Below are 10,673 nucleotides of genomic sequence, written 5' to 3' on the forward strand. Positions count from 1 at the left end.
TTCACTTCCTTATTTGGATACTGTTATTTAACCTATACTCAATTTTTAATTTTATTTTTTTCGTCTATCCACTTTAAAACAAATCAAGGTATGCGGTGTTTGAAATTACATATTGCATGAATTTCATATAAAATGGTTAAAGTAAGTAAAATCGTTAAACTTCAATCTTATGTACATGAACTTCAAATATATGAAACGATATAGAATTTGTTCGAAGTTATTCCGAAATGGGTATACGAACACTTCAGCCGATTACAGAGTAATGTTCCATTCACAAGAGGTGAATCGATAAATAACTTATAGTCACTAGTAAAAAATGGTCGTCTGTTTTTTTTTTTTTTTTTTTTAGATAAAACAGCAAAATCTTTGTATCTTAAACTTTATTATAGAGAGACATTTATTTAACTTAATCATGGTTAATTGATTAGAATATATAAATAAAATATATCATGCATTTTTAATTTAGTGTATACACTACGTGCATCTTGAGTCTTTTTCAGTTTTACAATGATCTTTGGTACTAACCTTAAGCAGATTATTGGACTCCCATAAAAAATATAGAGCAAGGAGAAATGAAAAAAAATAAAAAAGATAAATAATCACATTACCTTGCTTGTATTTCTGCAGAATTTAAGTAAATACGAATCGATCTCTCTCGAATAATTCTGGAAATGTTTGATGCTGGGAATTTATACAAAAAAAAAGAGAGAAAGAGAAAGGTGTAAAAACCTATAATCTGAAGAAAAAAAAATATTTATGTAAATGAACTCTGGCAAAAAAGAAGCTAAAGGAACAGCAGTTTGAAGTTTGAAATGAAGTTGTTGATCTCAAAAGGGAAAAAATGGTTACAGATAAACTCCAGACTAAAATTATGGCAAATGAGGTTCACTATTAACCGTTGATTCCAGAATGCTCGATTGCTCAATATGTAGAGAAAAAACAAGAATACTCTGGCTGCATACCTTCATGTTGTCTGCCTGAATTATAGTTTCTCATATTTGCATAAAAATGTGCCACAAAGTACGGTTAAATGGAGAGCATAACATAAGATATCAGTAAACCTGCAGCAACCGGCCTGTCATCCTTGAGTAAAATTCATGTGATAGCAAGTAGGATTGCATGGAAATGGACAATCAATATGTTTTGCCTCTTCTCGGTTGAAATACCAGTCTCCTACAGCCTCTGCAATTGTCTGCTCAATGATTCGGAGAACAATCATCAGTTACAGTTAGTGAAGTTAATGAAGACATGTGTGTATATATTGAGCTTTGGAAAGATTTTTTCATTTCTAATGAATGAAAGCCAGAAGCTTAATTGAGAAATATTCCTCCCATTTCTCAGCTCGTATTGAGTTCAACAGTTTAAGCTCAAAGATATTCCCAAATTGCGAAAAAGAATTAGACAAGGCAGACATCTACTGCATCGGGTTTTAGATTTCTGCTTGTATGCTATTTTTCTTTCAAGAGGAATAACTCTCAACCATGGGCTTTAGGAATGCGACATGACTAGTCTTGAGTAATAGCTCTCCTTAATATTAGAATAGATGGCACCGTGCAGTCAATGGTACCGCCCTAAATGTGACGAGCCAACATGCTATTAATGAAAGCAAGAAAGTTGATTTGCCACATTTTCTTAGAGATGGTTTCTTGATATAACATATATGTGGTCTCAGAAACAGAGAAAACACTGGAGAAGATATTGATATAGTCTGAAGAAAAAATTGGTGTGAGCTTGTCCTATTCTACTATTTGGTACAAAGCAATCCCGAAATGAACTAGCATGATGAGATCTTTAAGAGAAATTAGAATTAAATTATTCTAGCCCAATAACAACAATAACATACTCAATGTGATCCTAATCAAATATTCTTTATGTCAAGTTCAAACCTAAGATAATTCCTCAAGAAGGCTTTGAAGCAAACTATTAAGCGAAAATCCCACTGTTTATGGTTACATCTGGAGTAAAATATTAGCATAATTGACCTTTAGAAAGATCTAACTTAAGCTTTTAGGTCAAACTGCGCATTAAGTTAGATGTTTTCAACTTTTTGAGCGTCTCTTACTTTGGTTTCTAAAGATTTTAGTTTTCACAAACCATTATGTTTTCACTGTTGGTGAATGGGTAAAAAGGATGGATCACAGGTGCAAACAGTTAGTAATTACTTTCGCATCTACCAACCGCTTATCCATCTTGCTATCTCTAACTCTTAGGTGTATGGTGAACATGGGGTCTAATTTATCTATAACATTATGTGTAACTTACTAAAAGCTATGCTGATAAAATTAGAACCACCTTCAGACCATAGATGGAATATAAAGTGAAAAGCTTACTTTGTTATTGATTTTTGGAGAACGAGGAGAATGCCATGTCTCAGTCACCCATGTTTGGCAATGTATAAAGCAAGAATTTATGAACATGCCTCCTTCAGGATTTTTGTGAAATCCATCAAGCGTTTTGAGCAAAGAATTTCGGAAATCTGTAGATAATGAATAATTTCATAAGGTGACAACATAGCAAGCATGCAAGCATCCTAATCCCTGGACTCCTCACATGAAAAGCCTGGTAGCGATAAGCCGATAACTACAATTGCTGTTTTTAGATGCAAGTATTCACCTTGCAGGACTTCAAGCTGTTTGGAATTACAGTTGTTAATATTTAGCTTGCATCTGAACCAACTTCGATGTGGATCTGATGAACGAGGTACCAAGATGTTTTGTATCTGCAAGTATGAACATTAAGTTAGTAGAGCATTAAGAAAGAAAAAATATTAACTAGAAGCTGAAACAACATGGAACAAAAACTTACTTGCCAAAAATCATATCCTGGTTGAACAAGGAAAACAGGGGTCTTTATGTTGCTTATAAATTCTTGAGGGAAAAAACACTGAGGATGAAGCCAACATAAAATCACAATAGAGAAAAGGTGAATTGCAGAAGAAACTAAGTTAGTATCTCGAATATAAATGAAGAAAGGGCACCTTGTAGGGTTTCAATCTTGATGTGCAATCCTTCTTTAAGCTTTTTGCCACACCCTGAGAATGATCGAATTGCAATCAGGTTTGAGTGAGAAATTAGAACAAATGCAATCAAGAAACAGGGTACACAAATAAATAGTTGATAACTACAATAGTTGGAAATTGCAATTAGAAAAATCAGGTTCATAGGTAGCTAATTCATAAACATTGTAATTTGTTCAAGCAGCACTTGAGAAATTATATCATTGATTAGTAACAACTAACAAGTAACAACATTTTGTTGATCAAGCAGGAAATACAGCAGAAACATTGTTCCATCACATCTACAGAGAACCAATAAGAAGAAAACTAAATCACCATTCATATTCATGTGTTGTACAACTGATGAGGGAAAATATCTTTTTCCCCTTTCCTCACAGAAGTAAAACATATGGTTCAGAAGTAGAAATCGAGTGGCATCAGGTTTCAAGCTACATTTACTCATTAATGGTCCGGTGACCCAGTCCTTCCCTGGACCTGAGCATAGCAGGAGCTAAGTGCACCGGGCAGCCCCTTTTTATATAAATCTTAGGACCTTCATAACTCTTAGTAGAATGTACCATGTACAAAACTTATCATATACATTACAAACAGTTAGTAGGACAAACAATTTAGTTACAGACTCTCATTTAGACCTCTCAAAATTCTGATCCAACAATATCCATTTGCACCATAAAAATGCATAAATACCACTTCTAATTTTCTATTCCATGATTCTTTTTTCTATTGGTCCATATGCAACAATTATGAAATCAAACTGTTTCATCAATTCCCTTCCAAGCTGAATTGTTTTTTCCTCATATGTTTACGCCAATAATTTCTCCATCAACATCTAATTACACCTGAAGGATCATTCATCACATCGGTAATGACCAGATTCTAAAAAGAAGAAAGGATAAATATGTTGAGACAACCGATCACAAACACAGAACAAAAGCACGCAAACACACCAAAAAAAGTAGCTTCTGAAGTATTAGGAAAAACCTGGAGGTTAACAACATCTTGATAAAATCGCTCAATGGTGGGACTTCCAGCAACGTCCTTTCTGAAATAGTGAAAGCAATAATAGACTTATAGTTGATTCAAATTTGGACTACACGCGCAAGAAACCTAACAGTTCTTAGAATGGGTACACCTCTGCTTTATTGGGAATGAAATTTTCAATCTCATTTTATATATCTTAATGCAAACTTTTCGACAAAAAGAATCTTTCTCAATATTTGATTAGAGTCTTAATTTAAAGGAAAATGTGTCCCTTTTGCACAAAATGATCAACATACCAAGATGTTCCATAGTTTCCTCCTGCCCCAGTGAGTCATGTATTTTCTTCATTGAAATTTTATCAACTATTGCAGTATGAGATTCCGATTATTATGGTGATCCAGTCCTCGCCTATTAAAAAGTTTTTAGCATGAGTGTTTACACCTTTAATTAAACTTATTTTCAGTTGTTTGCATATTAGCTCATTCAGTATTTCACCTTCCACCCTTTTCTGGCTATCTTCGGGAGTACTATTTAAGAGCTTAAAACTATTTTTATAAAAATAAAATGAAATTGGGGTAGGGGAAGGGGAAAATGGGAGAGGATTGAATCGAACCCTCACAAACAAGGTGGGAGTTCAAGTAGCCAACCAACTTAGCTATTATGATTCCCCAAAAGCTTAAACCTATGTGCATATGTATATACCTAATTTTTAGAAGTAGGATTGGTACTTATTATTTATTTTTTCAGTTGCAGGCATATTAGCTCATTCATTAGCTAACATTTCATGATTTCCTCGCTATGTTTTACAATGTATAACTAAAGAATTGACTAATACCATCAAGTTTCTTCCCTTAAATTTCTCCTATATGTGTAGATTATATTCCAGAAATCACATTCTAGATTTGAAATTATACCTGCTTCCAAGAACAGGTATATCAAGCATGTTTGAGAGTCAAGATCCAGAAATAGATATATTAGTGATTGGAGCTTTAATATGCATAGTGTTATCTAGGAGACATACTCATTAAGGAAAAAACCTGCATCAACAAGGCACTTGACATTGGCATCCTTGGGTAAAATCTCTCGAAAGTCATCGCAGTGTATGAGAGTTGCCAGACCTCCAGCGGAACATCCCGAAAGAAGTGCCTGCAAAGTTAGGCATAAAAAGTTGCAAGTCTTGGACTTAGGTGACCAGGTCCAGTATTCCAATAAAAGCAATAACAACCTCTTTTTCTAAAGAAGAAAAAGAAGTGATCACCTCTTAGTGCACTTAGAAAGATACAATATATTGATTAGAACTATAAATTCAGAATGGTGTAACTTTTCAAATTGAGTATCTGTTAGTTTTTACAATACATACTACAGAACAAACGAAAGAAATTCACTGAAAAAATTAGGGCGAGGGGCAGAGCAAAATGTTTTATATAACTGAGAATTGAAAAAACCAAAAATTCAATGAGACAAAGCAAAAAAGAATACCTTTTTAGCATTAGAAAGTCCTATTGACAAGAGTTCATCCATTACTGCTTCCCAAATAACCTGGCCTCTGAAAAAGAATTCTGTTCCATTCTGCCATAAATCAATAGATAACATAGGTACTCAATTCTTTCTTTGCCTTCTTTCCCTCATCTTCTTGATGGATGTCATGGAAAAACACAACATTCATAGTCTTTAATAAACGCTCCATGAACTTACTTTAAATTCACTGTCTGGGTGTCCAGAAAAGGATCCACCATCGCAATAGCGTATCTTGACTTTGTTCCAGTCGAAGAAATCTGAATAAAGTCAAATTGGCCAAACAAGAACATATGATCCCTTAATGAAGCAGATTTTCATTTAAAAACAAAAATAAGTCAATTATTGGTACCTACTTTTTGTCAAAAGTGATACTAGTCTCATCAACAAATACGAAAAGAAAAACTATGTGGATTAACAGTCAAAAAGGAAATGTGTTCAAGTAAGTTCCTATTATTCCTCTTGGAAAACATGAACTTTTGTAGATGGTTAATTCATTGGCAACAGAAAAATATAAAATGATGAGCTATCAATGTGTACTTACAAACTTGATGTCTTCGTTTGGTACATAAAACTGCTGGAGGATCCAAACTTTAAGATAACACAATTATAAGCATAATGAAAATTTGTAGCAAGATTATAATGATAACAATTATTGAACACACTATATCAAGGAGTCAAGTCTTTTTTTCTTTTTGAGGGTTCAATAAAGGGATCAAGAAGATGCTAACAGATCCACAAGGGATTAAAAATGGTAGAGTTAGCTACAATAAAAATCAGCTAGGCTATGCGAATTGCTCATGGAGCTAACAAAATCTGATAACTGAACTGAAGGAGTCAATTCTTTTTTATTTTCGATAAATATCAAGAGAGTAATACTTAAATCACCATTAGAGTTGCTTACCCGGATTTTGTGATGGGTCAGAGCTCAAAATCCCAAAAAACTGAACTTCATGCTCCATGAACCTCGAGGAGCCCAACTTTGTTGTCTGGCGAAAAGAACATGTTTCTATTGAGTTACACCAGCCTCCACCCTGCAATGCAAGATCAACACAAAAACATAGTCAACAAAGAAAAGGGAAAGGGCAAACTAGAATATTGACGTATCACATCTGCAGGCTAATGTTGTGTGCATGGCCACTACTTTGGCCTTATCTAAGCTCAACATAACAAAAGCTAGAGAACATGTCCCTTAACTTATGGCTGGATTTTTCTTTTTTCATGAGAATGTTTTTTGTTTGTGGGAATGATATGACTCGAACCCAATACCTCTACCTATTCGGATACTATGTTGAAGTGTATTACCACTCTATTAAGGAATTTAAGAATTACAAGAGACATGTTTTATTTTAGCGAGCAACATGATGAAGTTATGTGGCACACAATGTTTGAAGCAAAAATAGAACATAAAATCCAACCATTTTAACCAATATAGGTCCATACTCCATAGGACTATCAAACCATGAACCCGACCGCCTTAACCTTCTTTTATTTGTACAAAAACCACAAAAGCACTGTTTTCTGAAAAGTATACAGTTCCCTTTATCCCCATAATCAAGCTCAGAAGCCAACACAGAAAATGTACATCTCAATGAACAATATCCTATCTTCCAAACCAGTGACCTCAACCCACCTCTTGCATATGTCCTTTAGCTCATGTAAAATCAAATTCCTCATAAAATTCAACATCCTCATTGTATCCAAGGTCATCTTCAAAACCAATACTCAGATACTTGTCAACCCATCAACAAGTCCTCACAAGACTTCACAAGAAACATTTTAGCTCCTCCAAACACAAAATGAGCAACAACTATTAACTCAGGCACTGACTCATCACCCAATTTAACATGCACCCCCTCCCAGTATTATCAACAGCATAAAAGTTCCCATCTTTGAGAATAACATCATTCTAAGGTAAAGAAAAGTCATCAACAATAGACCACTTTGTATCACCAGATCTATATGACTGTTTGCAACACTATGACCAATTTCTCATAAACATGAACAGTCTATAGAGTACACACCATCTTTTTTCAAACACTCTGTGACTTTTTCCAAGTAAGACGGGTCGAATTCATGGATCGAATAGTCCTATATTGGCTGAAACGATCGGGTTTTATGATTTTTATTCTTTTGGATTCAAACATTGTGTGTCACATCATTAAATTGTTACTGGAAATACATTTTCCGGCTAAGAGAATATTTGGTCTGATATAGTAATAGTAAAGTGACATTTCTGTTAACAAAAAAAAAAAAAAAAACTCTGCACACCATTTCGAATAGTTGATCACTTTTTCCTTTACCAAAAAAGAAAATGACTTAGTTAACTCATTGCAAAGTAGAGAGACAGTTTCGGATAGACCTTCGGATCTAAAGAAAAGTTTTTGAAGCAAGAAAAATACGATAGCAAAATAGCAAGATACAAAACACATTCCAACAATTGATCAACTCAGTAAATAAGACATAGAAGCTAACCTCAATGTGAAGAACCCATTTATCAGACCCAGATCCAAAACCCTTCTGCAAATGATACCCAGGTAAGCTTCCATCTAAACAAACTGCAAAAAAATCACAAAAAAATAAATAAAAATAATCCATTCAATTTGAACTGCTCACATACCCAATTACACTACAAAAGTTAAATCTAACAAATTGAAGTCAACGAAACAAAATCTATAAGAGAAAATTACAGGCAGATTTTTGTTGGGCATTGCTTAAAGGGGTAAAGGGTATCAAATCGCTAGGAGGAGTCATTGAATTATTAGAGTATCTGTTAGAGTGAGTGATGAAGGAAAGTGTAAAAAATAGAATAGACAATGAAGCTGCTGCAATAGTCCACTCTCTTCTTGTCAATTTTCGCCACCATTTTAGGCTTTGAAATCTATGATTCGCCATTTTTTATTTGGGATCAATAGATTTTGGTACTGAACATTAGTTGCTTATTGTCTTTTCTTTTGTTGCTTGGGCTTGGGTAGGTGAAACAGACTATAAAATGGGCAACTGACTTTTAAAATTTTAATTTGCACAATCATCTCAACTCGGTGCGATTTATTAGTTTCATTTTTAAACTATCTACGTCTTAAAATTATTTCTTTATTTATTTAGTTGGATTTAAATACATCTTCGATCTTGTAACATGAGTGAAATACATTCTTAAATTTTTGTCAAGTTTAGGGATGTTTTCAATGCGTCTTTCGACTTTTTATTAAGAGTCTCATACTCTTACAAGAATTTGAGACCACTTGTTATGTCATGTGTTAAATCGGGGTGTATCTAAGTTTAATTAGTCAAGTAGAAGAGTGTTTTTAAGATTGTCAATAATTTGGGAACAATGTCACGCCCTGAACCTACACCCTGGACGTGGCCGACACTCGAAGACCATTGCTGGCCTCAAGCGAACCCTTAGCCTAACTTACTAACTCAGCGGAAGACTTAACTCATCATATACCCATTTAAGAAGTAACTAGAATGTTATAAAGGAACATTCAACTGGCCATTAAGGCAAACTCAAGTCTTTAACATATGAAATGAAAAGTAAAGACAACTGAATTAACTAACTGACTGTCTTACTATCTATGAAGCCTTTAAACAACTGAGATGGATGTCGGGACAGGCCCATGACATCCTAATGAACTAATACTAAAACTGAAAGCAATGTAAATGAGTCATCTGGAATGCAAAGAGGCTCACCAACATACTTTAAACTGCTCACTGGATCAACAAATGCGCCGGATGCCGATCCTAGTTACATGTGTTTGCATCATAATACGATGCAGGCCAACTGACATCAGTACATTGAATGTACGAGTATGCGAGTTGGAATGCTTAAACAACATAGACTCGAAAGAGATTATGAAAGAAACACTTACCTTGGCTCTTCTAAACTCTTGAATACTTAAATAAACTTATTTCATTATAAAATAGTTTTAAACAAGCGCAATATAAAGAAAACTGTTGAAAACATGTTGTCAATTCATAATCATAATATCATAAAAAGACAAACCATGCTCCCTCTCAAAGTCTACTTGTGCAATGCATGAATGAATTCCCATACCCCCCATTCACACTAAGCAGAACCCCTTGAGGAACCATGCTACTACTGGTGTGGGAGTTTCTCTAACCGACAACCATCACTTAAGAACTATAGTGATGATACAACGTTTTACCTCACGCTGCCGAGGCCCATCCTATACGTTGCCATGATATAGGAAGCTAACTCACTAAGTGGATCCACTAGTCTATGCGAAAAGGATTCATCTAAAAAGTATGACCCTTTTCTACCCATGATGGCTACATGGTTTATGGAGACTTGAGTTAATATGAACTCGCATCCCCATATCGGTGCTCAATACTACTCCCAAAAATATACTTAGTTCTTTATGTTTAAAAACATACTTCTTCTGTGATTTGAGATTAGTGCTCAAAAACTTAGCTCAAAGGCTATCTTGGAAATCTCAGTTTTCCTGCTCTCTTCATTTAGAAAGCTATTTCTTTTTTCTGAAAATTAGCCCGAAGGCTCTTTGAAAAATCATAGTTCTTTTCTTACTCAAATGTGAAAACATTTATAAACTTCTTTAGGAATACTTAGTTCCCTAATAATTTTTGAGAAATGAACTCAACTCTTTACTCTTTACTTTACTTGAAACTTGAGCCTTAAAACGAAATTTAAACGTTTAATAAAAACTCTTGAAAACTATAAGTAACTTTGTTTTGACTTGCTTCTTAACTTCTAGACTTGACTCTTAACTTCTTTGACTTTGATCTTAGATTTCCTTGAATTGGATTATGGATTCAAGGTTCATGATCTCATGTGTATGGATGATTTCATGATGTTTAGATGTACCTTAGAGTGTTGGAATAAACTAGAAAACATAGGTACATCGCTTAGGAACAAATACAAAAAGGTGGGGAACGAATGGGGAGAACTGGCGTCCCTGGCGCTCTGAGAGGCGCGGGGCGCCAACCCTCAAACTTCAGAGAAGTCTGGCTAGTGCGACACGCCAAAGGCCAAACTTCAGAGAAGTTTTTATAGCGCTCTGGCAGGCGCGGCGCCCCAGCCCTTTTGCCCAGCAACTTTCGACTTTTCTCTTCCGTTCTTCCTCTCTAAACCTCCCTAACTTCCATAGTTCCTTCCCCAAACACTTAGGATCAATTGTACCCT

At 34.8% G+C, this 10,673-nt stretch overlaps 1 protein-coding gene across 1 annotated transcript; it reads right to left on the reverse strand.

Annotated features, from left to right (window-relative positions):
- Window positions 1–599: 599 nt before the first annotated feature.
- Window positions 600–8,432, reverse strand: LOC125827366 (pectin acetylesterase 5-like). The gene is made up of 12 exons (XM_049506680.1): window positions 8,203–8,432; window positions 7,988–8,070; window positions 6,417–6,546; window positions 5,693–5,772; window positions 5,477–5,566; window positions 5,019–5,143; window positions 3,998–4,058; window positions 2,978–3,031; window positions 2,806–2,883; window positions 2,614–2,719; window positions 2,331–2,476; window positions 600–1,192 (listed from the first exon to the last, which is right to left on the reverse strand). Exons 1-12 carry the CDS (start codon window positions 8,405–8,407, stop codon window positions 1,079–1,081), a joined length of 1,272 nt encoding a protein of 423 aa, XP_049362637.1. The 5' UTR covers window positions 8,408–8,432; the 3' UTR covers window positions 600–1,078.
- Between the last annotated feature and the right edge of the window lie 2,241 nt (window positions 8,433–10,673).

This window comes from Solanum verrucosum, unplaced genomic scaffold (assembly GCF_900185275.1).
Source record: "Solanum verrucosum unplaced genomic scaffold, falcon-dt-bn FXZP01000138.1, whole genome shotgun sequence".
Taxonomy (NCBI): domain Eukaryota; kingdom Viridiplantae; phylum Streptophyta; class Magnoliopsida; order Solanales; family Solanaceae; genus Solanum; species Solanum verrucosum.